A 27,172-nucleotide genomic window follows, 5' to 3' on the forward strand; every position below is an offset into this window, starting at 1 on the left:
TTTTTCTCATCAGAGTTTTGCTCAACTCTTGTTTCTCTCCCGCTGCTTGCTGTTAAACTATGCTGTGAGCATCTCTGGCCAGAAACAGAGAAAAAGTATTTGGGGTAAAGTTGCGTACTTGTTAGTTGGAAATGTGAGTTTTTGAACTATTCATTTAGGTTCAGCATTTCAGTAGTTATTGTTTACATCTGTAGTTGTCTTTTTCTACTATGTTTCAGCATTCTGAGGAGAGAAAGGCTTTTTAGTCAGCGACTGATGCAGAGCTGCATATGTTTATTTCTTTTCCCTTTATTTATTTATTTATTTATTTATTTATTTATTTATTTATTTATTTTTCTCTGTGTGCCAAAATCTGAGCTTTCCTAACTTTATCTGCAGCAAGATTCCTCAAAGCTCCTGTATATGGAGCACAGGAATCTGCTGTATCAAATAGATGACGCATCCTCATTTCGTCTTCACCCTACATCTTCGCGTGAGGGGGAAATGACCGTAAAGCGATACTAGGGGAACTAGGGGACTGGCAGGTCCTCCCCCGTGTGGGTGTCTGCTGTCACCATAAGGCTTAGGGCACGCCTTGCATTAGAATCATGTTATACATCTGAGTCATCATAAATGACTAATAAATGAGAACAAGAGAAAAAGGAGAATTGGAAACCCCACTTCAGCTATATTGCTTGCGTGCATCTCTTGCTTCCCTTTTGGGTCTTTTGCTTATTTTTCACATTTGGGATATGTCAAGTTTTTAAATTTCATGGGTTTCTTCTTTGCTAAGGAATCAATCATTGAGCTGTGGTTGTATTACCAACTTGCAGACTGGTTGGTAAAAGGAAAAAATTATAGCAACCACTGAACAAAATGTAGTGAGCAAAAATTTTTTTTTCTTTTCTCTCAAGATATGTAAGGTGGATGTGGTACCTGTGGTTAACAGGCACCCATTGCATAATAATCATTTAAAAGTGTTTAAGATTCCTCACTTTTAGCTGTCACGGCAGAAATATAGATTGGAGCTTGAGTGATTACTCTCAGTGGTTAACAGTTAATGTCTCGCAGGCTTCCATGAGGCCATCTACTACAAGTTCAAACAGATTACAAGAAATCAAACCAAAATCAAGTACTCAGCACATGAGTTGTAACAGGAAACAGAATGTGGAGGTCATACGAACCGAACACAGTGCAGGTAGAAATGGAAACTGCTAACTTTGTTTTTTTTTTTAGATTTGCTTAAAGTTCTTTTTTCCCTCTGGGAGTTTGAAATCATAAGTATAAAACAGAATGTCCTGGTTTGGTGGAAAATTGCTACAAATGACAGAGCCTTGACTTAAAAGCATAAAATTAGATAGTGGAATTTATCACTGCCTAAAAATAAGCTTATGGTTGTTATATGAAATACTACTAGCTGAAAATGTTTCAACCGATTTAAGCAGTTTAACCTAGTGTATTTGTAATAGCTGGACTTGATGTGTAGCTGACGTGGAGGTAACTTACATATTCCCAAGATCCTTTTTTCCCCCAAATTTGCTGGTCCTGAGTTTACTGGTTGGTTCTATGCTTAAACAGAAATTAGTGCTGACCCAGAACTCTTCTAGCATGATAGCTAGCTAACCTTTGCCCTGCTTTACAGGTTTAAAACCTGCCAACAAAAATGAATGTAGCCTGAATAATTTTACAGTGTCAATATTACATGTTTAGTAAGATGTGTGTACGTAAAATGTAAGGTTAGGTACTAATAGCTTGACAATATACAGTAACTACTTTGGATCTCCCGGTCCAAACCAAAGCTTTGGATTTAGGCTGTCAAGCCTGACCCTATTCCAGTTTTCCTGATCCTGTCTGTCTGTTTGTCTGTCTTTCTGTCTGTCTGTTTGTCTGTCTGCTGTATTCACATATGTTACATAATGGTGCCTATAATGGACATGATCTAAAGCCTGCACCAGTCATTCATGTTTAAGTTAACAAGTGGTCTAAATGTCTGCTATCTGGAACGGTTTTGAAATGGATAAAGAAAGAAGCACATACAAAATACCTTGGAGTGTATTGGAGAAACATTTTCCTTTACTGACTGGTTTACCAGGTACTTTACTCATGTTAGAGCGCAGTGTACTCACAACACTTTAATGTGGTTATTTTTACTTGAATATTCCCAAAAAAAAAGATAAAATTTACTGCAGTGTCAGTATCCATGCATTTATACTGTCTTCTCTCCTGTGTCTTGTTCTGTCTTGAATTATGAGAGATGAGCTGTCAGGCATGACTGGTTGATATGTGGTAGTTCCAATGTATTGATTGATAAGCTCCTAGGACATCAAATCTTTAATCATTTATGTTGTTTTCCTGGTCTGTTAGAATTGGTCACTTCTGGTGAACGTTGTTTATCTATTTACCACTGATCCTCCAAATGACAGATTTTGAGCACTTGTCTTTTAATAGTTGTGATTTACTATTAACAGTTGCTTTAAAGATAATATCTGTACAGGACAAAACATTTGCCTTTTTTCTCCACCAGCTTGATCTCACAAAGCATTGTTTTTTTTTGTTTTTTTGTTACTTAATATAATTTCGTGGTCGCTTATTTTTTAGTGTTTTGCCATAATTTGTTGATAAATATCAGTTTGTACAGGCAGTACAGAGAGGTCTTTTCATGCGCAAGTTTAGCCTCTTAGATGTAAACTGGAACACCTGTTTCCTTTCTTTTCTTGTCTGGATTGAGAAGAGAATTGAGATTGGCTGACTATAGACTTGCGCACCATGTTTCCAAGTGATGTTGAAAGTGGTAAAACGTGTTGTGGTTTTTTAGCCCCTTACCCATGTCATGACATTTCTGTATTCAAATGCTTTATGCGTTTTTCTCTCTTTGTGTCAGCTGTGTGATGATTTCACTGGAAACCATCTATAATTCAAGTTTAATGGAGAAAATGAGACTTTCCTCACAGTCAACAAGAATGTTTTTAACAAGAATTTTATTCCTCACTTTAGTATTGCTGAGGTGCCTGACAGATTGAAATTGTATACCTGCAGATTCCCTGATAACAATTTTTTTTTTATTCTTATGCTGATCTCTCTTACAGTAAGAAATAAAGGCTGATAGACACACATTTCTGTGCATTTAAGTGATGGGCTTAGGTGTAATTTTTGTCCTTGTGCACTGAAGTATTTTGGAATCCTTGAAAGGCTCTGCATAGTTTATTGTGCAGTTAAGTCCCTATCTTTTCTTACTATTTTTTTAATAAATATTGACTAAAACCAAAATAATCAGTAGATTACTCAATTGCTAATATTTAGTTTGATTTTAGCACTTCAATTCAGCTCCTAGCAAAGCAATGTTTAAACATAGAGAAATGTTTTTTTGGTTAAAAAATACACAGTAAATAAATAAATGATTAAGCCATTTATTATAATGTGCAAATTTGGAGTCCCTATCTCTTTCAGTGTTGCTGTCTCGGTCTCTATGAATGAGCATTCAAAGCTTGATGACCGAATTCAATTCTTCTCAACTGGCAGTCTTCCAAGAAGGACAGCCCACCCAGCCGGTCCTTGGTTCACACTTATGGGTGGTTTATACAGATGAAAACCACACTGATAAAGGGGGGGGGTGGTTTGGTGTTGCATATGAAGACGCCCCCTGATTGTGGTTTTGTTTTTTGTAGCTTTGCCTTAGTAAGATTTTCTTATTCTGAACAACCCTTTCATTATGGCTTTAGGTTGTAGTTCAGCTAGGTTGCCCTGTAACAGTAATCAGCAGGCATGTGGGGTTTAAGAGGTGACTGCTGTGATAGTAGTTTAAGTTGTGGATGCCAGATTTGCTGTTTTAGAAGTAGCACAGATCCCTTTTAGATTCTCATAAACTGCCATGTCTCTTTTCTCTGAAGAGTGGGTGTTCCCTGTAGTTTTAAGAGGACATGCTGACAAGTGCACAAATGTGTTAAAAATGACCCATAATAACTTCATAGCTCACTCCATAGAAAAGCCAAGCCCTTGTATAAGAGGTCATATGTTCAGGTTTTTTTTATTTTATTTAACAGATTCCATGCCTTCCGCCCAGTGACTGCTGGGATAGGCTCCAGCACCCCCGCGACTCAGAAGGATAAGCGGTTTAGAAAGTGTGTGTGTGTGTGTGTGTGTGTGTAAGTGTGTGTGTGTGTGTGTGTGTGTGTAACAGATTCCATGTGAATTTTTGCCTTTTCCTTTTTTAAATGCTCATTTCTTTGCATTAATAATAATAATAATAATAATAATAATAATAATAATAATGAAGTATACCATGATTTTATATTTATCTTTCACACACATGCACATGCACGCACACTCACCCACACAAAAATTTGAGACCACACTGAAAATGTGTTGTTTAGTTCCAGGTTAAAATAAAAAACAAATAAAAAAACACAACATTTAAGAATCTTGTATATTTTAAAACAAAGAAAAGTTGTGACAAAATGAATATTCAAAATTCTGCACTATTTCTAGCTCGATATTCAAATAGAAGCATATTTGTGAAATTGATCATGTTACAGTCCTTGTCCAAAAAGGTCACATTTTTTTGGTCTTATTACTTCTGTTGAAACACCTGTTGAAATGACTCTCAGGTGGATTTGATGTGCTGATCAGAGGCTGTTGCACAAACTTATGGAGTCTATGCCAGCTTGAGTGCACACTGTCCATAAAGCAAAAGGGAGACGTACTAAGACATTCTGAAATTTATGTAAACATTCAAAGAATTCACACACATCACTCAAAAAACTCAAATGCTGTAAATATGCTGATTAATGTGTTGGTCTTTTGCAGCATGGATGGAGGGGAGCTGTTTAGTCGGATTCAGGACCGAGGGGACCAGGCGTTCACTGAGAGAGGTAGTGTTGTGCCCTTCTTAAAAACTTCTATTGTTAGCACCAAAGGTGGTTACTAATCCCTCTCTTTTTTTGTCTTCAACCACTATAGAGGCCTCAGATATTATGAAGAGCATAGGAGAAGCCATCCAGTTCCTTCACGGCATAAACATTGCACACAGAGACGTCAAGGTGAGAACCTTAACCTATCCTTGACTTGCTGGCGAAACAGTATGGCTTATGCCCTGTCCCACAGTCATCCGTGGCTGGGAGTCTAACAAAGCACAGTTGGCCTTGCTCTTCTTGGGTGGGTAGGATAGCCTTCTCTCTCCCCCATGACTAAGCCTAATGCTAGCCAACTGCCGTTTCGGTCAGCTGAAGTAACAGATTTGGTGATTAGGGTTCTCCAAGTGCGTTCAGCTGTCCAGTGAGGTTTTGATAGCGGCACTCCTTAAAGACGCGGTGGCTGGAAACAATATATGAGCTAACCTGTGGAAACGTGTTAGCCTTTACCTCACAGCTTGGTGGTGTCGTGTGATAGGGGGAGATTTAGCTAGTGGGTGTAATTGGCCATGATGAAATTGAAGTGTGAGGGGGGTAGTGGGTAAAAATCTAAAAAATAAAATTTTATACTGCCTAATAGATGACATTGAACTCAAAGGCATCTGTTATTGAGTTAAACACACATCCTACAGTAAGATGGAAGAATCCACTACTTTCTTTATATCCACATGGCTGGAACTGTTCTTACTGGTTGCCTCTGTTTTTCAGCCGGAGAATCTCTTGTTTACCTCAAAAAGGCCCAATGCCTTTCTCAAACTGACGGACTTTGGGTTTGCCAAGGAGACAACCACACACAATTCACTGGCCACTCCATGCTACACTCCCTATTATGTCGGTAAGGGTCATGGTCTCCAAAAGCTCACATTGTTCAGTCCATTTTTCCATTTCAGTGCTTGCTTGTGGTATTTGCATCTTCTGTGATCCTCTCACTTTTTAAGTGTAATTGCTCTTTCTTTTTGATGTTGTAGCCCCTGAAGTTCTTGGTCCAGAAAAGTATGACAAGTCCTGTGACATGTGGTCTTTGGGTGTCATCATGTATATTCTGTAAGTGATTTTGTCTCATATGCTGTCTTTCATAAATTTTTTGTGTTTGTTTAAAGGATAATTGATGACTTTTCCCCCCCCTTTTGTTTTGATGTTTTACATCATTGGAATTTTAGGCTCTGTGGTTACCCACCTTTCTATTCTAACCATGGGCTAGCCATATCTCCAGGGATGAAGAGAAGAATCCGCATGGGACAGTATGAGTTTCCCAATCCTGAATGGTCTGAAGTCTCAGAAGAAGGTGCGTGTGCGTGCGTGCGTGCGTGTGCGTGCGTGTGCATGCGTGCGTGTGTGCGCGTTTAATCATAAAACCTATAAACTTATTTATTTGTATTTATTGAAGAGTAGAGGTTAACTGGCTGCTAATGTTGGTTTTCCGTTGCAGCCAAGCAACTTATTAGGATGTTGCTGAAGACGGAACCCACACAGAGGATGACCATCACAGAGTTCATGAATCACCCCTGGATCAATGTAAGAACAGTCGTTTATACAGTAGACCTGGGCAATGTCTAAAAATAATTAGCACAGTGTTCTCTAGTTAAAAAATTGTGATTATACACACATGCAGCAGCTGTTTATATTCAATTTTAGTGTCTATGCTTTTTTATAACACAAACTATTTAAAATATTTAATAAAAATATGTAAATTATATTAAAAATATGAAATATTGTGATACAGAGTAGCTCAACATCTTTTGGTAACTACTGCACCTGATGATATAATAAACGTTACTGCAAATGTTCTTCTGCTGCATATTCGTGGTGAGGTACATGCTATTACCACTCACTGCTGGAGAAACTTTAGACTGCAAGTAATTTCCAAAGCCGTGCGAACATACTTTCAACGTTAAAAACAAGAAGTTTTCTTCTGTTACAGCGGCATTTTGATAATTCACCTAACTGTAATTCACACTCAGTGACAGTGGCGAGTTTACTCTGCCAGAGCTTTAAAGGCCCCATTTATTACTCAGTGTTTAAGAGTAAATGTGAATAAAACATGGTGTACATTTTAGCTAATATTATTTATTACATTTTTCTGAGAACACCGACCATAGACAAGGATCGTTGGACTTTCTCTCCAGGTTAAAGTTAATTTAGCTGCTCTACGCTAACTTCCAGTCATTTTAGCTTGGTTGTCTTACTGCAGCGGGTCACTTTGAGGCAGGCTAAAGTTCCAAAGCATGTCAGTGAGCCCGCTTACTTCATAAATGTGAACCCCAGGTTCCAAACGTACTTTGCAAGCTATTTAATGGTAAATTAGTCCTCTCTAATTCTTTCTGTTTTTTACCACAATGACGATTATCGTCTTTTACACATCGCCTTCGGGTTACTTGTCCATCATCAAAGATATTCGATTACATCGCCCTGTCACCCAGGTCTAGTATACAGACTAAAATTCTGCAATTAGTGCAGTGTAATGGTCGGTCTAAATGAGTGAATGAGCATTTCTAACCCATGATATATGCGTGTGGTCACCCAGCAGTCAATGGAAGTGCCACAGACCCCCCTCCACACAAGTCGCGTGCTACAGGAGGAGAAGGATACTTGGGAGGATGTCAAGGTAAGCTTCTTCTGCCTTAGATTGTACTGTTGTGGACAATACTCTTCAGTTGTCATCATAACGTTTTCTTCATGGTGTGGTTTAATTGTTCTTTTGCTGTATTGCGTTTGGCAAATCAGTCCTCTGCTGTGTACTCAAGGGTATTTTGGGGGGGGGGCAGTTGTTTGTCTGTTTCTGCATGATTATTCATTATTTCTTAATAGATTAATTTCACTGATGCCACTGCCTTTTTGTGTATCACAGGAGGAAATGACAAGTGCCTTGGCCACAATGAGAGTGGACTATGAGCAAATCAAAATCAAGACCATTGAGGACTCCTCCAATCCATTGCTGATAAAGAGGAGGAAGAAGGCCAACATGGCAACTGAAAATCAGACACCTGCCTGCTGAGGACACAGTGTTTGCCCACCTTTCCTTTATACACGTGTACACACACACACACACACACACACACACACACAAAAGACGTACGTTCATACATTCAAAAGGTTGTAAAAAGGAAGCAATAATTCATGAAAATGGGAAAGTGAACATGAATGGAATTTTCCTTAAGTTTGTTTTGATTCTAATCTTTTATCAATTTTACTGTTTGTTTAAAAAAAAAACACATTTGTTTTTATTACTCAGACTTTGTAACTAATCAACCACTCTATACCCTGAAAAAGGGTTATGAAATTTGGAAAGAGATTATGAATAAGAAGGAGCTAATGTCTGTAGTAGCTTATTTTGTGGTGTCAGAGCAATTACTGTTTTTTCACATGGTATTTTGGGTTACCTGAACATTGAAGAGAAGGAACATTTTGTCTTTCTCGATTTCATTATTATTTTTCCTTCCTTTTTTTTGTTTTTTAATCAATCGACAAAGCCATTGGTCACGCACACTTTTTTCACTGCAATTTAATTTCATACTACTCATTCTTATGTTATGGGATGGACTTGCAGACTGAATTGCACTGTTTTAATATGGGTTACCCTTGCATAGGTATTTCTTCGGTTCTTGTGACAGAAAGACCTGAGGAACTTGAGCCTTATGCAGGTTTTCTCACAAAATGCCCCTCCCCCATTTTCTCAGAAACACCCCTGCACTTGTATGTTGTGTGTTTAAAAGGCTAGTTCCAAAAATGTAATGCTGTTGTCATCACCACCATGCAGATAGAGCAAATTTCTGAAATGACTTGTCGAATGTAGACAAACTGTTACTTACTGTGAAGCCCTTTGAACGTCTCTCACTGACGCTTGAGGTTCAGTCACTCAGAGCGTCCGGATCTTTAAGAGCTTCAGATTTCATTATTAGTGGCCTGTGTTGCTGAGGTCTGGTTTGACTGTGGAGGGACCTGGCATCTGTTCTCCCATTGGAGTCACCCATGGATTCTTGCCCAGTCCTTTACACAAGGAAGCCCCCCTCTTCAACACATTTTATTTGTTTTTTGACTGTTTTGTTGATTCTATGCTTTATGCACTCGCTATGGGTGTATTTTGATCCGCCTTGTCACTGAAATCGCTATGCATTTTGTTTCCTCAGCCAACCCCTCCTAAAAAAAAGTATTTTAAAGAATGTTGGTCAGTGTTTGTTTAGAAATATCTGGGATGCAGTACATGGGCTGCACATTTTACACTCTCTGCCCCTAAATAGTGAATTGCAAAGCCATTTCTTAGGAACTCAAGTTGACCTGCCAAAAGTTCATTGTAACTGAAGGTCTGTTTATGAGTATGAATGGACTCTGATCGATGGGCAGTTTCTGTTAGAGCATAGCTGTGTTTTTTGCTATGGTAGTGGATTTTTTATGTCCAAGATTAGCTTGCATTACCCAATGAGAACAGCTATGTAAAGACAGCTATGTGGATGATAATCAAAGAAATATATCCTTTGCCCTCAGGCCCAAGTGTTACTGTAGTTTTATGTGCCCTTAAGTGATGGGGATCAGGTATGAATTGACACAGACCAACATCCTGCAGCAGGTCAGCTGGTTAGATGGTCAGAAGCCTCCAGCAGACTAGCATTGCTGCAGTCTGTAGCACTGGTAACTGTGGTGGTGTCTCTTTTAAATCTGTCGCCTCAAATTTCAGTACAGTTCAGTGTGTTGAAAGTCCTAAGTGGAAGCAGTGGACTGCCAACTCATGATCATCCAAAGGATTTCTGATTATACTTATTCCTCAGTCTGGAAATTTAAAGAATGTTTTTTTTGATATTCACTTGTTAATTTTTAAACCATTCTTTCTCTTTTTATTTCCTCTACACAAAGATTGCTTTTTTTCCTCTGGCACAAATTTGACAAATAGGATGTAGAGAGTGTTGCCTGAGCCCCAGGTTTACTTGCAGGGGAGTCAAATGTATTTTCAGTGTTCAGCTGCTGTACCTAAGTCTTGGTCTGCTTCAACTTTGGATTAAAACACATAAAAACAAACCTGTCTTTGGTGCCATGTTTAAATGTAAGACTCCCAATGTGTGCTATGTTGATTTATGCTCTGTAATGCTTGATTAGGTCTTTGATAAACAAAAGAAGTGTTTGTACATGCTTGATGTGTTTTGTGCCTAAAATGTTGTTTATGCTTCCTAATAATTCCATACAATGAATTCTTGAGTAGGGTTGTTGGAAGGTTGATGTGAGCCATTCTCCATATCACGGCCAGTACCGATTGTCTGGCAATGATGAGAGTAACCTGGGGTGTTCTTGAGGTTATGAGAGTAAACTGAGGTGAGGTTTTTGGGTTTGGCATTTTTGCAACTCAACCTGAGACATTGGCAGTATGTCAAAGCGTGTCATGGTTTTGCTCTGATGAGGTTTGAAACGGAGGTAGAAAATGCACTTAAAAGGAGCTCTGATTATTTAACCTTGGCTCTTTTTTTAATGTAACCACTGTCATTGACACATTTGATAGTTAATTTATTTGCTCTTTAGTTTGAGTATTTCTAAAGGGGCTGGTCATTATTGTTTAGATCAATGATTTTCCTAGTGGCCTCTTCCCTGGACAGTGTCAGCACTCCTAACTCAAAGTGCTTGATATTTACCTGATCAGTAGGATTTGGTGTATTGGGACAGGGAGTACTTGGATCTTTGCAGGGCAGTGGGTTCCATTGATTGCAGTTGAGAACCACTAGTTTATGCAGAGGTCATGATCCCTACCCCTTGGTGATACATCCCTAATCCACTTTATAAGTCTGTGATCTCTAGTTGTTCTACAGGATAGATTGAGCCATTGCCTCGCAATGCGTGGTTTCATCACTGTTAAATTGTGGACAGTTGAAACTTCCGCAGGCCATGAGTTGTGACAACTTATATGTTTGTTCCTGGTTACTGTTTAACAGTGCCATTTTTAATCTGGCCCCTTTTTCATCTAAAATGCTCCACAGTTCACCAGTTATGCTGATGGTTGACTCTGAGGTTTCCATCCTGACCCTTTGCTTTGTGTTTGTGGCTGATTCTAAGGTCAGCGACTTAATGTGCCATAATTTTAGATCATGGCATCATGGCTTGTTAATAGTTTGGCTAAAATTTCCACCAGTAATATTTGCATAAGTTTGTGGAAGTTAAGCAGCTGACGGCAAACATGCGCTGAAAATGCAGTAGTAGTAGTAAGCACTCTAATATGCAAACTTGCTGGTTTTATTTTAAAGTGACTGTGCTCTTCTGTAAGGAGCTGATCTGTAGAGAATTTAATTGCCTGTTGTTGCTGCTGGGGTCTTAATCATGAATTTTTAAAAAAGATGGGTGCCTGATCCTGGTCATCTACTGTGCTGATCCAGCACACCTAATCCAGTTCATGAAGGCCTTCAGGAGCATCTGAATATTATGTTAAAACGAACCTCTCCAAGGAAGTTGGGCTCTCCTGGCACTACTGAAGACAAGACTCTGAACAGCACCCTGGAAGTAATCTCTTCATCTCCTGCTGTCTTTTTGCTTGATAGCAGTTCTTGGCTTGACTGGAAATGAACTGCTTCTGAAACAGTTTTGTTTCCAGAAGAAGGCAATAGTACTTTCATTGTTGGTAAACACAGCCAGGTAATCGAACATCTGTACGACTGATGTGTGCCGAAAGGAAGCGATGGCCAAGCTGTGAAATGGAAACTCGCGACTAGGCATAATTTATCTTCACTGTTCATCATCCTATCTTGTTCATGCTACACTTTTGATTTAAAAAATTTTTTTTTTCAGTGTGCATTGTTTTGCTCGATGACAATACAAAGCATCACTGGGGTGGAAAAATACAGAGAAATGTAAGTGAAAGTATAGAATACAGAATCTTAGTTAAAAGTGGAAGTATGGGGCTAAAAATAAATGAGTGGAAGTAAAAGTATCAATATATAAACATACTGAAGTTTATAAAGTATAAAAAATGATTGTTTTAACAAGTTTTCTTCCTCATACAAAGACATTTGCATAGTTTTGTTCAGTTTCATTTTACAATGATGGTTTGGTTAGATGTTTTAATAAAAGCAAATTCAAATGCACAAGAACTCAACTGACTGGCAAGAAAAAGAATTCTCTCAGGCTTTGTGACGAGTACTTTGGAAATCCAAATAAAAATGTATGTTATTTCTTCTCTTAGAAATGTAGTTGAGTACAAGTATTAGTTTCAGTAATACTCAAAGTATTTTGCAGCATTTCTCAATGACGTGTAACAGAAAGAAAACAGAACATTTCAATGGTGAACATTCACAAAACGTTCCTGCTTGGATCACCATGGCTTTGGAAGCCGTTGAGCAGATTAACTGAGTAAAGTTTGGATCTGTATGAACTGAGTAAAGTTTGGAATATGAAACTGCATAGTATGCATAATTCTGTTCCTGTGAATGGTGCTTATTCATTCACAATTTAGTCCTTTCTTTACTCAGAAAGATCACTATCTGTCTGTCTCGGAGATACTGAGAACTTCGCCTTTGTATGCACTTTCTGAATTTCTTTTATTCCTGTCGGTTTCTCCAAATGTGCTGTCTGCATGCAGCTGCAGTGTGAAGTGCAAGCGCTGAGCAATAGAAACTAGCCCAGAGCAGAAGATCTTGCTGTACGAGGGCTGGTGCAATTAGAGTTGTAAAAAGGCTTGCTCCTTAGACTAGTTTGTTCTTTTTGTGACTTTTTGGTCTAAAATTTAAAAAAAATGTATGTATGGTAACTGGAAAGAGAGGTGTGAGCAACAGCAAAGCAGTCTAGGCCACGTGTCAGACTCTAGTTCTTTCAGGCCGCAGCACTGCAGATTTTAGCTGCATTACAAAAAGTACACTTGCAGTCTAGGTAGCTGTTACGTCTAGCCCGCAATGTTATTTAAGTGTATTGCAACCAGAAGGATCCTTCTAATACAGACAAGAAATGCAGCTGACATTTTGACAGTTCAAGTATTCATTGCCTGCCAAAAGCTCATACATGTTAAAATTAGTTTATCAGTTCCCTAAAATGTAAACGATCAAAACTCAGCGTGTTTGTGTTGAAAGTGCTTCACATGTTCTACTGCACCTTGTTTAAAAATGCCAGTAAAATGTGTAGTACAATGTACCATATGGTATTTCGATAGCTATTTACAGTTTGGTTATAAGTAGGTAATGCCATGGTAAGATTATAGTAACTAGTTGTACTGGAACAGAAAAAAAATTCTAAATTTCTAGTTGTTAATGAGTAATACATTAAGTGTAGTTCAGATAAAGAAAGACAACTGTTGTATAAAGGTGTGGTGTGTTTATTGTTCTCCATTACTGAACAAATTTCTGAGCCTTTTATCAGATTTGTAATAGAGTAACAGTATTTTGTTAACAGGCACGATTCTGTGTAATCTGAGTATGTTTACCTGTTTATGGGTAACAACACTTGGCTGTCAGTGGGCCTACATGTAAAAGCAATAGAAAAACTATGGGTGATTAGGGTGCAGTAATTTAGTCATAATTTCAGTCCAGTTAGCCACATTATGTTGAATTTTTAATGTTACCTGATGTGAGATACTGTAACAGAAAACAACCTGGAAAGACGTTTGCATTTTACAGCTGTAATACCATTTAGTTTACTGTAATTACAGCGTGTGACTACTGTATGTATGTATGTATGTATGTATGTCATACTGCACCTGACCATTAAAATACATACTAGGCAAGAACTACTTCTTTGTTTTTGGGGTAATAACTCTAATATTGTAAAACCCTATAATGATTTAAAAGAACTGAAGTAATATGTCGATTAAACAGATGTTGCATTGTAAGAGCTGGACACTTTACAACTATACTTATGGTTTAAAAAAAGCTACAATGATTGTTTAGTATTTATTCGCTTTTACGGTAAATATTACTAATTTATTCATTTTTATTATTATGAACTGAGAAGTTAACATTTTATTTATGGTCATTTGTGTTTGACATTTTTTCAGTTTTATTACCAACTAGTTACCGCTTTAATTTCTAAATTATTTTTTATTAAAAAATATATAATTGTCATTTTTAGACTAATACAACTTTTTTCCCCACTTTTTCTATGATTTTTTTCCATTTTATGCATGTTTTAGCATGTAGTTTTTAGGTATGTACAACTTCATCATAATATTGCCACATCATTACCCACCTATCTGTAAAGTGCTGCTGCTATTTCTTTAGTTATGTGTCATCTTAAGAGATGTTTATTAATGTCTTTAGCTTGCAGGATAACATTTCATTACAAAAAAAAATGCATGTTTTGGTCAGCAGCTTGACATCAACAGTATTTTCTCCAAATTCCGCTTGACTCCTTTCAAAACAAACAAGCCTATTGCCTTGATTTAGCATTCTGCCTTATTAAACACACCTGATTCCACTCATCAGCTAATTGGCAAGGCCTTCTTAAGCTGACCTCGGAGCATAAGAAGAGGGAAGATGATGATCTCCTCAGAGCTTTTGCCTGGAAGGAATCTCGTTTGATTGATTGAAGATGCTAAACCAGCAGAACAGAATTATACACAAATATTAATATTAAACACAAAAAGGGAACTAGGAACTTGGTGTTTAAAAAGAAAAAAGTAGGTTCCTTTTCTCAGATGTTATTGTGAATAAAAGTTAATCATCAAAGAAAAATATCAAAATTTTGCTTAAAGCTGCATTATGCAAGTCAGGAGGGAAACAAAACATGCTAAAATATAGTGTCTGTGCTGCTGTGAGTCACCCAGTAAGACCTGAAATAATTTAAAAGTCAGAAGTGTTGGGTTGGTGATTTTTCAGATCAAGTCCATACGTCTTTATGTAGTAACATTACACACAGACTCATTAAGTTCCGGCTCAGTTTTTAGGGCTCAAATGCGTAATCAACGTTATACTGATAAGGCTATGATAGTAGTAGTTGATAGTTAGCTTACATCATTGAAAGGCATGTCCTTCACCAAATTTTGACTGAGTTGTGTTTGAATACTTTTTCAACGCGCTCGCAATTGTCAGATTCATCCATTCGAGGAAGGGGTTTGAAGCACAACTGATGTTCAAAATGTTCTTTCTCTTGTTGTAATTACGCATTTAAACCAGTGAAAGGAGCTGAATCAGTATAGCCATTTAAAACCCACTTCTTAGTGGCTAAAGTCCAGTTTAAAAGAGCCAGCTGTATAATCTGTGAGCACAAGTTGGGTCTACCCAATGTGTAGCTCACACCTGGACAAGAAAAGCATTTTAGAAATAAGTTTTAGCATCATTTGATATTTCATGTGTATCATTTCGTCATTTATGCTTATTGTTCTGTAATCATCATTGCTTGGTGATCGGTTTTGTGGGTGCCTGTGTGTGTTTGTGTGTGTGTGTGTGTTTTGAGAGGAAGTGGTTTCCCTAAAACAAAGAAAAAGGCAAATCTCCGCAGAATGATAAACATGAACTTAAATCTTAATCCTATTGGGCAACTTTCTCCAAAGGGCAACGGACAAAAAATAGGTGACCCCATCCAGCCTCGCAGCTTGTCCCTTTTGGTGATGAGATGATGACACACTTATGGACTTTAGGAAGGATGTGGGGAGTAAGCACTTCCTGTTAAAGGCCAGATCCTCTACCTTTGACTTGTGTGTGCCATAGAGGAAACAAGAAACGTCGCTGATGCAAATCCCGGCAGTACCCCCGCTCTCTTCCTTGTAAGAGCTTCTGAAGAAACCCACCAGCTCAGTTCTAGATAAGTCACCATCATGACTGCTATAGGCTGCTGCCCAAAGCTCTGTGTGACTGAAAGGAACCCCACACAACTCTAAGGGCAGTTTTATTTATTTTTTTTTTATGCAAAGAACTTTCGATTTCCAGAGCAACACTAACCAACATCTCTAAGCTTTTCTCAGCACTAAACTCTACTCATCATTGTAAGAGCTTCTAAAGAAACCCACCAGCTCAGTTCTAGATAAGTCACAGTTGCGATGCTACAGGCTGCTGCCCAAACACTGCACAACTCTAATGGCAGTTGTTTTTTTTTTTGTGCAATGAACTCTCGATTTCCAGAGCAACACTAACCAACATCTCTAAGCTTTACTCAGCACGTTCAGAACTGAGCTTCTGAAGAAACCCAAAAGATAAGTCAGAGTCCTGATGCTGTAGTCTGCTGCCCAAAGCTCTGTACGACCGAAAGGAACCCCGCACAGCTCTAATGGCAGTTTTATTTTTTGTGCAAAGGACTTTCAATTTCCAGGGCTTCAGAGCAACACTAACCAACATCTCTAAGCTTTACTCAGCATTGTCAGAACTGAAACCACGTCTGTTTTTGCTGACACAACAGTCAGCGTGCTAGAGTTGATGGCAGTTAGAGGTTTGCTTTCTTATAGTCTGTGAAGTGAGGCATGCTGCATGAGTTTACTGTAAAGAGGTGACGGCGCCATTGCTGGAAATTGCCCTATATAGGTCACTTCTGAGGTTAGAAGAGTCATTCTTCAACACTGCATTTACTCAGGCTTTGACACACCCTAATGTAACCACATGGCTAGATCTGCCATAAGATACATATAGTGCTGTTGTCTTCAGTATGTTGTATTTTTTAACTGCTACCAAAACAGACGTATTATTATTATTATTATTATTATTATTATTATTATTATACTTAGAGATATAGCTTGCCATCTCACTTAAGCAAGCCCAGTTAGCACAATAACAATATGGAACTCAGCTGCTTTAGCTTTTACAGGTTTCTTTAATAAATGATGTAAACTCAAGTATGAAACGTTACAGCATTTGCAGACACATGTTATACAATGTATAAAACAATAAATAAAAAACAACGACATGGCAATTAACATTTAAATAAATATTAATCCTGATACAAAAATTTCAAGCTGAAATGTAAAACCTAATTGCAAAAGGCAACTACTTTTCAAAATAGCCTTGGTCAATGTGACTTAAAGTATAAGCTTAGTTCTTTTAAGAACATTACCACATCAGGAACACTTCTAGAGCAGGGCTCTAGAAAACAAACAGCTCAGTGCAACAAAAGATTAAGTAGTGTGGCAGCATAGCAGAAAGGCGCCCTGAGTTCTTGAATTAACGGCATGATCATGCCAAATATTAAATAGGTTTCTTTACAATATCCAGTGCAATTGTTCTTCCATGGTCCACTGTTGCCCCGAAACCGCTCTAATGAGCCATTCGGGTTATCCAGCGGCTTTCTCGTCTGTAGTCAGTGTGTTGGACGCTTTGATGCCAGATACTTTTCAATGTAGTTGAACAGCATATCCAGCTCCCCCATGGCTTTGTACAGCCCTTTCTTCTTCATCTAAAAGACAAAAAGCAGACATTAACCCATGCCCTTCATTTGATAGGCATATCCATATTGATCACTTGTGTTCAGGTGATGTCTATCTAATAATCATGCACATAATGCACACCTTTGGTACAATATGGCTGTTTTGTACTGTGTTCACTTGATATTGATACTTACTTGTTGATATGAGTCCCTGATGCTGGAAATTTCAAAGGGCTTCTGGCATCCAAAGTAATTCCTCTGTAACACAAGGACATTGCAGTTAGTCAGCTGTTTTGGTTTTAACAGTTGGTTTTATTGGATATTAGGTGCAGTTACTTCTTCACAACATGTGGTTACCCCATCTCTGTAACAATCACCACAATTACATAGTTAGCCTAGTCCGGAAATTAAAGTGCATGAATGAAGCTCACGTTCAAAGGGGGATTGCTCACGCTTTGTTCTAATAATAGTGATGCTAGCATAGCACACATTCTGCTGCTTGTATGTGTGCTAATGCTATCAGTCTGCAGAAACTGTTCACATTTCTAAGTGATTTTGTCATTTAGAAACGACTCTTTACATGCTACATCAAATGAAGACCTTGAATCCAGTTTCCAGTCCTGGTTAACTGAATTGTTGATGTTATTGGCTACCTAGTGTCATACTGACCAGTAATTACAAAATCCAGGAACAGAAACCAGATTCACCATGCAGATTTTAAGAACTACATATTGCCCTAAATAGGGAGGCTCATGAAATATTAGCTTCTGTGCTGTGCGGTGCTGTATGGCCAGTAGGGAGGCAACTGGGTTTCAGCCACAGTGGCTGCTATGGCTTAAAAAACAAAGCAGTTGAACTTTGTTTATTGGCTGCTATTTTCGACCCCTATGTCCTGTGGTGTATGAGTACCCTGCTGAAGAAAAAAAAGGCCAGCCTGAATTCTATGCTGGTCTAAACTAGCTTACACTAGTCTAGTGCTAGTCTGGTGCAGATTTAGCTCATACCAGCATTCAAAACACAACCTACGCTGGTTTTGCTGGCAGCCATGTTGGTCTAGGATGCCTTTTCTAGCAGGCTAGGGAGTAGGGAGTAGGGAGTAGGGAGCAGGGAGTACGGCACTTCAAATGGAGCGCAATCACAGTCTCGACCACTGCTGACACAACAGAAGTGGACAAGTGACTCGTGATGTCGAGGAACTGTGCCAGTGACTAATATCTGATGATTATGAACGCCGGTTAGTTTTCGAGTAAAATGTTTCGATCTGTAATCGTCCGGTCACAGCGTTGGAAAGCTCAACAAGCTGACTCGGTACTTTCAGCTACACGTTTAGCCCACTGACTGACTGACCGACTGACTGACCGACTGACTGCCCTCAAGTTCCTTACAGCTATGATAAACCTTGTGTATTTAGCATAAGGACGTATTGGTATTTGAATAAATCTGGCACTATACAGAAGCTCTCTTAGTGAAGTAAACAAGCGTGAACACTTACGCATTTGATCAGGTCCCTCTTGAGCTCGTGGAAGATGTTTCCAATTTCGTCTATTGGCGTTTTGAAGCTCTTCCCGTCCTCAGTAATCGCCGTGGGCAGCACGATGTCCAGATAGAAATGCAAAACGTCGTTCATCGCATGGCAGCCGTAAGGGCTCTGGAAGGGAAAACGAGACTTAAAATATCAGTCGTGGCCGCAATCAAGCAGTCCTCAACACTCGTAGGCGACTTTTTTCACATTTTGACTTGTGTCAAAACAGCTATGGGTTTAGTATCACCCTTCAGTTTCGATATGATGAGTAAATTGTTATTACGAAGCAGATTTGTACCCGGGGAAGAAAGCTGCAGTTGTAGGATTGAGAGTCCTATAGCACCAGCAACATCAGTTGAATCATAAACACTGGTAGCAGTAGTAGTAATAGTAGTAATAGTAGTAATCTTTGGATGTCATACTCACATTGAAGGATTTCTGAAGGACTGTCTTGTTAAAAAGTGCACTGTCAAGCTCATCTTTCTCCTCCTGCATGGATAGAAATAAAAAGCTCAGCCTCAAGTCTCTGTTAACCCCCTTTCTATGATTGCCCTGGAACTTCACAGTTGAACCCCTCAGTCAAACCCTCTAGACAGAATTGAGTTTGTGGAGGCTTCTGTGCTCCATGTTTGTACTAAAAGCAGCATTCCTGCACTCTCATGAAGGCTCCCTGACTCCTGCACCAGAGCTACTAAGTCAAACCCAGTATGTATTAAGATCAAAACAGGTGGTAGTACTCACATAGTAGTCTCTTATCTTGTCGTACGAGGAGCGCAGCCTGTTCAGTCTGAGTGGGAAGCTCTCCACAAAAGTGCAGCAGCTGTCTCTGCAGCTGACTCTTCTGCTCTGAGAGTCCTCGACCAGCAGCACCGTCAGAAGTGAAGGCAAGAGGAACTTGAAGAAGTGCATCCTCGAGGTTGGAGTCTCACTGTCTGTTAACCCTTATGTAAGATTCAGCTGAACCCCCAAGGGAGGAGAAGTGCAGAAGAGTCTTCGAGGTGTCTTTTTTATACCCCATTTTCAAAAATTTCCTGTGGGGAGGTGGGTTTGGACTTACTGGCAATGAATCCTTGTGTCATCATGTCACTCCCTCACTCTTAGATTGACAGTTCTTTTTTTTTGTTACATAAATGGAAATGTTTTATTAATGAATTACACTCCACCTGAGATTTTTCCCCTTAGAGTCAGTTATGCAGAATGCTGATATAAAATTTTAATCTACCTTCAAAGATTTCCTTTTTCCTTTTTCTTTTTAACTTTCTCTTTCTTTTTTTTTAACACAGAACCACAGCAAAAGTGCAATTTTATCCAGGTCTGTTTCAATAATAATTTCTTGCCTTGTTCACACCTTGTTCATTAATTCTAATTTTAAAGAAGTAGTGATGTCTAATATTTAGCAAATGTTGTGTAGAATGTAGTTGAGGAAATTTATTTCACAATGCTACCAATGCAACAAGAGGATGGCATTGTACAGTACTGTACAAAGGTCAGAGATCCCTCTTTCTTTATTTAATTTTCAGTCAGGAAAAAGGAAGAAAATAGAGAATTACGTAAAAGCCTTGATAACTAAATATCAACTTTTTCAGTATTCGATGTGTCCACTCTTTCTTTTTATGGCAGCTTCCGTTCTTTTCAGGAGACTTGCTTTCAGTTTTTCAAAGAAATCTGCAAGGAAATTTTTCCACACCTCCGAAGTTCAGTCTTAGGAGTTGGTTGCGTTTTCTGCTTCCCATGATCCAAATAATCCCAAATACGTCCAGTGATGTTGAAGTCTGGACTTTTTTATGTTTCCTTTTCTCAGTAACAGCTTACTGACAGCTACACATCTCTTCAGAACCATAGCATAGAGCTGTTTTCTTATAGGGGATGTTTTCATATATATGGACAGAAACACCTGTAGGTTTTTCAGATCTGAAGCAGTAGTTGAGCTTGATTTTCACTTCTCTCTCAAAGATGAAAGCTTTAAGTTCTGTTAATCTGATGGTGACTGTTTTGGTGGTCTACCATGTGTTGCATGGGAGTTAGGAATACCATAGAGGTTTATCTTAATGAATGAATAACTTAATGGACACTTTGAATGGAAATTAAATAAATGCAGGTTGGTCTCTGACTTATATATAGAGTACTGTGTGTATATAATACTCACCTTGTATCTGACTATATATACTGTCACTGGTGTGTATTTGATATTGTAATGCCTTTAATAGAATGTGCTCATGTCACAGGTGAGATGATGGTTAAACAGGTTTCTACTAGAGACTTATAATTAAATGTAATACTCTTCCACTTTTACATAGCTCTCCATGTGTATTTATTATTTTCAGTCTGGGTAATTTCACAGAAAATGGGTTGAGACTGGTAAACAAAGTGTGAATAACATGCTGTTCCATGATATAATGATAAAACAGACCCTGTTTTACAGATGGTGCATGCGAGAGAGTTGGGTGATGTGGCCCAACCCATGATGCAAATGCTTCTTCCCCCCAGCCTCAGAGATATGCTGAGGTGAGAAACCTCATTTAGGGTTCAAGGCTTTGGTCTAGATTACTGTAAGCCACTGAATGTAAAGGAGGACACGTGCATATCAATGATGCCAAGAGATCTACACAGTTTCTGACATGGGCATGCTTTGTGGAAGTCTAGTACTTAGTTTTCCCCAGGCATTTTTTAATTGCAGTGGTTAGCTGTAACCATATCCTTTTCTAAGTCTAAGAACACTAACTGCCCAACTTGGCCTTCATGATCTAGTAGATGCCTTGATTACTTGGATTGAGAGTGATGAAAAGAACCAAGAGCCAAGTGAAAACCTGGGGATCAGCTGGGATTTAAACCCAGGTCTAAACAGCTAGTCTCAACACTGCGCTGGTTTAGCTAAAGGGCATATTTTTAGAATGTGCAAGCCAACACCTGTACAGCCTTTTTCGCATGACCCTGTGTGGGAAAACACATGACTGTTATAGGAAATTGTACCCCAAAGAAGCCTTCCTGACATTTGCATCAGTGGTCCTAAGTCATGTAATCAGTATGTATTTGGAGGAAAGTACACTGCAAAAAAAAAATACTGTAAATAAATTGGTAAAGATCTGGCTGCAGGGTTGTCAGGAGCTTACTGTTACATTAATGATGTTCTACTGTTGTAAAAAATTCATATGTTTACATTATAATACTGCTACTGTAGTATTATACCATAGTATTATTACTGTTAACTGTAATGTACTGTAAACAAGCAACATTGTGTTTTACTGGTGTTAATTTAGTTACCTGTATAAAAAAAATATTTGCCTGTCATGTCAGCATAAACAAATGAACTTGGATGTTTTCTTTTTATTTTATAATCAGTTCACCATCAAAGGAAATTCCATGTTATGTCTGGAAAAGACTTAAATAAATAATAAAATAAATAAATAAATAAATAAACCCAAAAAAAATTCCAGCTATCACATCATAACCCAACTTCCCTCTTCTAGTTATATTTAATATTAAAAGTAGATTAAACCCCTTTACTGGTAGACTCTTTGGGAGAGCGATGTCATGTGGTAGCACTGGACTTAGCACTTAGTTTCCTCCTTGTCTGAGTGAGAACGTTGAAAGGAAGAGATGTTTAGCTCGCTGTTTCTCGTTCAATAGATAAGAACCAAGTGTCACCGTATGACATCACACTGCAACGACGGTGACTCACTATTAGAAGGATTTTGTCTGTGTTCTTTTTATTCCTGACATTTGAAGCTGTAGAATGTGGAAAACACAGCAGCAAGCCTGGTCAAGAAAGTTGGTTGTATAAGATGTGTCACTCAAGACTGACCATCCAGTGTCCAATACAGCTTGCTGGTTTCTTACCTGAATTAAAAAAAAATAAAGGGTTAACAACTGGCAGCAAGGATATTATTTTACTGAATAACTAATTTTTGTTGGTTTATGTAAATCTCTAGCGTTTATTCTTTGGGTTGTTCTGACAAGGACTCTTATTTTGAAGGCGGGGCCTAAGAAGTAAGACATAGCTAGGCTTAGAGCAAATTAGAAAACCTCCCTTTTTTGTATGGCGTGGCTGTGGCCAACAACAGCCTCTAGTAAAGCACAATGACTTACGCAGAAACTGTGTCGTCTTTAATAGTGCTGAATGCTACAGGACATTAGTGTAGATGTAACATTACACAGGCCAAACACTGCGTACGTAAGACATTTTCAAGATGCACCATTAAGACAATATTTAGTCTTGTGTGCATTTGACGGCTAGATGCTGAATATGCCGAAAAGACAACAAACGTAGTCTCCTACAAAATGATAATCCAGACGGTTGAAAATGTTATAAATGAGCTTTGTATAACCTCATAAAAGAAATGCAATGCAATGCAATGAATGAAATGAAAATCACGAGGAACCGACACCAGCTACACCAGCTTTATATCATACGCATTGTACTCACGTAGTAGACTCTTATCTCCATGTGCGAGGCGGGACGCTCTCCACAAAAGAGCAGCAGCTGCCTTTGCAGTCGTCTTATCTGCACTGACAATCCTTGACAGTACAGTAAAGCTAGAAGAGAAGGCAAGAGGAACCTGGAGAGGCGCATGATCGAAGCCATACTTTTATTGGCTGTTATTCCTTTTGTAAAATCCAGCTGAACCTTGAAGGGAGGAGAAGTGCAGAAGAGTGTTCAAAGTGTCTTTTATACCCTATTTTCAAACTTTTTCTGTGGGGAGGTGGGTTTGGACTTCCTGGCAATAAAGCCTTGTGTCATTATGAAACCCCCTAATGCTTAGATTGAGTTTTTTGTTTGTTTTATGTTTAGTTTTACATTCATGTATGGAGGTTTTATTAATGAATTACACTCCATCTGAGATTTTTCATCTTATAGTCAGATATCCAGACTTTAAAGTTCATTATTAGCCGTGTTTAAGATTTACATGTATGTTTTTTAGTCTTAGCAAACCGTTTACTAAAGAGCCAGTGACCATGATCCTGGTAATTTCTTCTAAACCAGCCCCTTAAGACTATCTTACTTTTAATTCCTCTGGTTAAATTAATAAAAATGATGTGAAAACCCCCTGAGATTTTTGCCTAACTGAAGGATGGGACTCTTTCAGATACAATACAGATAGATAGACAGATTATCTGTCATCATCTCTGCCTTTTACTGATTAGGTTTCATCCATCCTATGAATAGCAGTTGGATTGTTAAGAACATAACAGGTTGCGAGATTAACCAAAGTTAAGACGTACATGACCCCTATTTTGCTGAGACATCTTTACGGGCGACCACCGCGACCCAGAAGGATAAGCGGTTTAGATGATGGATGGATGGATCTTTACGGGCCCAATAACAATCTTTTGACACCTCACCAAGATGGCTGCAAAGTAGCTGTACGGTGACAGAAACGCTTCTGCGTTTACAGTCTATAGATACTGCAGATGGCCTGGACAGCATGAGGGTGATGCTGTCTGAGAGCTTTATTTTGTGCCTAACAATAACACATTCTCAGTCATTGCAGAGTAATGTTCTTATGACGGATGCTGTGGCTTTACACGTTCAGTGCCTTTCGAGGATGTTCCTCGAGAACGGAGGCGGAGGGAGAGAAGGATGAATGGATAGCTCATAGTCTCATTTTGTGTGACAAAAAGACTCTGAGCCAACTTCATTGGAACTGGACTCCCACATTGGTGAGAGGCGTATTTTTTCTTACAAAAACGCATCAAACGCATCACCCAGATGAAATGTCTTCCTTTGAGTCAAATAACATGACCTTAGTCATGACTGAGTGTGTGATGTGGCTTTCATAATTTAAGAGACTGTGAAAGCTTTATTTGTTTTTTTTTTATCTCTAATCTAACTCTTGAAATATTGCAGATTTCACCAAGGACCCTGGTGAAGTACTGTAGTATCGGTGCAGGAGTTCGATACCGTGTCAAAGTATCTGTATTAGTCAAGACATCTGAAGCAACTGCAATTAACACCTATTTCTTTACTTTAAGTCTTCTTTACTTTACATTAAGTCCTTCAATGCACAATATCATGTTCAACACGTCGTGTTTCATAAACGATGACGTCTTCCAGTTTTGAGATGGCTTACTGGAAATAGCCTGCTGAGTAGCGCTGGGCCATATTTGTCATTGTCACGGCAGCAAAATGTCTATTATTACCACTTCGTCAATTGTAAAGTGTGATGCTATTTTTAAAGCTTCTCAGTAACCTAAAAACATCACAAAAGTCAACCAATAGTTAAGTGGTTAAAGTGTCCAAATACTTTGTGGTCCAAATACTATGTGCATTATTGCTAGAAAACTTAAATGTTGTTTTTCTGAATGTATAATGACGAATGTATGTCATTATATGAATGTATAAATACATGAATGTGTGTCATTTTTTAAATTTTTGATATACTGATGAGGATTAGATACGGACATGCTTGCTTATGAATGATGAATGTGTTGTTTTAAAAATATTTAGCCTTTTATATATATGTGTGTATGTGTATGTGTATGTGTGTGTATATATATATATATATATATATATATATATATATATATATATATATATATATATGTAAAGAGGTTATGTGAGGTTGTGTTAAGAAGAAATGTGAATAGCATCCCTTTCTGTATTTAAACAGTTGACGGTTAAGAACTCTTCTGGATTTCAGCAAGGTAAGCCATCTTATCTTTCCGTAATGTACATCTTTCATCCTGTTTGTCTTTATCAAGTCTGTAAAAATGCTTTGCCCTTCAGCTCATCTTAGCTGTTCTTTGTCGTTTTTAACTTTCATTTTTCCTTCGTGTCTCTCCCCACAGGTTTTGCATAAAGCTTACCTTATCTTCTTGAGTGAAGTCCCAAATTTCCTGCTAAGGGGAGGATAGTTTCTGTTAAGCAATACCGAGTTTCACTTGAGATGACCAGTTTAGCTCAAATGCACCTACCTCGTGCCTTCTACCCTCAGATCAGCTCACAATCTCATGTTTAAGTTTGTAATGTGGGAAAATTATTTTGGGTTAATGAGTTGTCCCTTTGTGTCATCTGTTCACTGATCATTTTTGAATACTGTTGATGCCATGCGCTCTTGTAGTGATTCAACTAACAGGTAATCATCAAGCCCTTCCAACGTTGAGCCATGAGCCAAGAACCTCACAATCTGATTTTTGTGAATTTGTGAACCTTATACCATTCAGTCAAGGAATAGCAGGAAAATAATGTATATTTGCTTAGGCAAATTGTTATAGGAGAAACCTTTCATTGGTAGAGTTTTGTTATGAGGGGTGCCCTATCCTGGTCCTGGAGATCTACGACCCCAAAGAGGTTTTAGCTACAACCTTGATCTAGTACACCTGAGGCAGATAATGAACTCCAGGAGTGCCTCAAAAAAGTCTCAATAAATAGAGCAAATTGTCATTTTACCTGTGAAAAAAAAGCTCCATGTAGAAAGTCTGGATTGTAACATTCTTTTTGTGAAATTGTCATTTTCTGCATCACCGCATCATCAAATGGTTGTAGTCATACATTTAAAAAGGGCCCCAAACCAAACAGTTTTTGGCCATTTTGTACTTTGGGACACTCTCTCTTTACAAACATGGATTCTTTCTATAGTGTTTGAACTATCTGATGGACTATAACTACCATAAACACTACAATATAACCTGCTTTGCTGTTTACATGACTACGCTGAATAGATAGTTTGGGTGGTGGGGAAATGTTTCATATTGCGCACACCATGCAGTTAGAATAGCCCTCGAATAACTGACTATGAAAAATTCACTACAGTGCTCAACAGAATGTGACACTGGAGATGTACACAAGAAGATGTATACAAGAAAGTCTTATTTGTGTTGGCACAAGATTAATTTCTCTTAGTATGTGCAACAATATTGTTGCGTTGTTCAGCCCTGCGCTGAATGGTTCTTTAGAGAATCAAAAGTGGTACTTCTATGAAAAGCTGCTATCCTGAACTGTAAAAATGCACTATAGTGAAACCCCACTGTACAGTTCAGCAGAAGTCAATACACTGTGGAGAACATGCTACAGTGCAATATTGGAAACTGTAGTACCACATTGCATTAAAGGGGGAAAAAACCCAAGTCTTGTTTGCTCTTGATTTGTCTGAGTTCAAGCATGAAGCATTTTGAGCTTGTGCAGACTATTACCAGACACAGTGCAAAGAGGAACAGGACAGAGGAATTGTGAATGGATCTTATATCACAAAGGTTTCACCTCTTACTGGGTCAAGAAGGGGCCCCTCTCGGGCTCTTAGAAGCATATGGTCTTTGATCTTTTGCTCTCTTTAAAGGAAACAATCTTGTCAAACAGTAATACATACCGCACCGTTCTCTGCGGCGGTTTTAGTTTCACAAGTCGTCTTTATTTTTTCCCTTTTCTTTTCTTCGCCAACCACTCAGATGTAGGGTGTCAAGGCTGCCGTTCACACAGCCTGCGCCAGTGACGCAGAGGGAACGGTCGCTTTGCTCGCGGACGTGTCAATCCGTCTAGCAGCAGCAGCTGGGACTGCCCGTGCCTTTTGCGGGCGCGTGATGC

General features: G+C 38.6%; 2 protein-coding genes across 5 annotated transcripts in view; one reads left to right on the forward strand and one right to left on the reverse strand.

The window, feature by feature from the left end:
* mapkapk2a (MAPK activated protein kinase 2a) overlaps window positions 1-11,947 on the forward strand; it is a 51,091-nt gene extending 39,144 nt beyond the window's left edge. For 3 of the 4 annotated variants that reach the window (XM_036559020.1, XM_036559022.1, XM_036559023.1), the window contains 8 exons: window positions 4,783-4,847; window positions 4,936-5,015; window positions 5,595-5,721; window positions 5,855-5,930; window positions 6,047-6,171; window positions 6,316-6,401; window positions 7,411-7,491; window positions 7,735-11,947. In XM_036559020.1, the coding sequence (XP_036414913.1) occupies window positions 4,783-4,847; window positions 4,936-5,015; window positions 5,595-5,721; window positions 5,855-5,930; window positions 6,047-6,171; window positions 6,316-6,401; window positions 7,411-7,491; window positions 7,735-7,881 (787 nt within the window). In that variant the 3' untranslated portion in view covers window positions 7,882-11,947. The remainder of the gene's footprint in view (window positions 1-4,782; window positions 4,848-4,935; window positions 5,016-5,594; window positions 5,722-5,854; window positions 5,931-6,046; window positions 6,172-6,315; window positions 6,402-7,410; window positions 7,492-7,734) is intronic. The other variant, XM_036559021.1, reaches the window with a different exon arrangement.
* A 4,758-nt stretch (window positions 11,948-16,705) lies between these two features.
* Window positions 16,706-19,571, reverse strand: il10 (interleukin 10). Its single transcript, XM_036559511.1, has 5 exons — window positions 19,396-19,571; window positions 19,081-19,143; window positions 18,625-18,780; window positions 17,328-17,390; window positions 16,706-17,162 (listed from the first exon to the last, which is right to left on the reverse strand). The coding sequence occupies exons 1-5, from the start codon at window positions 19,561-19,563 to the stop codon at window positions 17,067-17,069; spliced, it is 546 nt and encodes a 181-aa protein (XP_036415404.1). The 5' UTR covers window positions 19,564-19,571; the 3' UTR covers window positions 16,706-17,066.
* Between the last annotated feature and the right edge of the window lie 7,601 nt (window positions 19,572-27,172).

The sequence above is a fragment of the Colossoma macropomum genome, unplaced genomic scaffold (genome assembly GCF_904425465.1).
Source record: "Colossoma macropomum unplaced genomic scaffold, Colossoma_macropomum, whole genome shotgun sequence".
NCBI lineage: Eukaryota > Metazoa > Chordata > Actinopteri > Characiformes > Serrasalmidae > Colossoma > Colossoma macropomum.

Bases quoted from the DNA above. Each gene is read 5' to 3' on its own strand.
- il10 (XM_036559511.1), bottom strand. From the start codon at position 19,563: ATGCACTTCTTCAAGTTCCTCTTGCCTTCACTTCTGACGGTGCTGCTG. The intron at 19,144-19,395 runs GTGAGTACTACC...CTATCCATGCAG, and splicing joins ACAAGATAAGAGACTACTAT to GAGGAGAAAGATGAGCTTGA. The intron at 17,391-18,624 runs GTAAGTGTTCAC...CTTGTGTTACAG, and splicing joins AGAGGGACCTGATCAAATGC to AGGAATTACTTTGGATGCCA.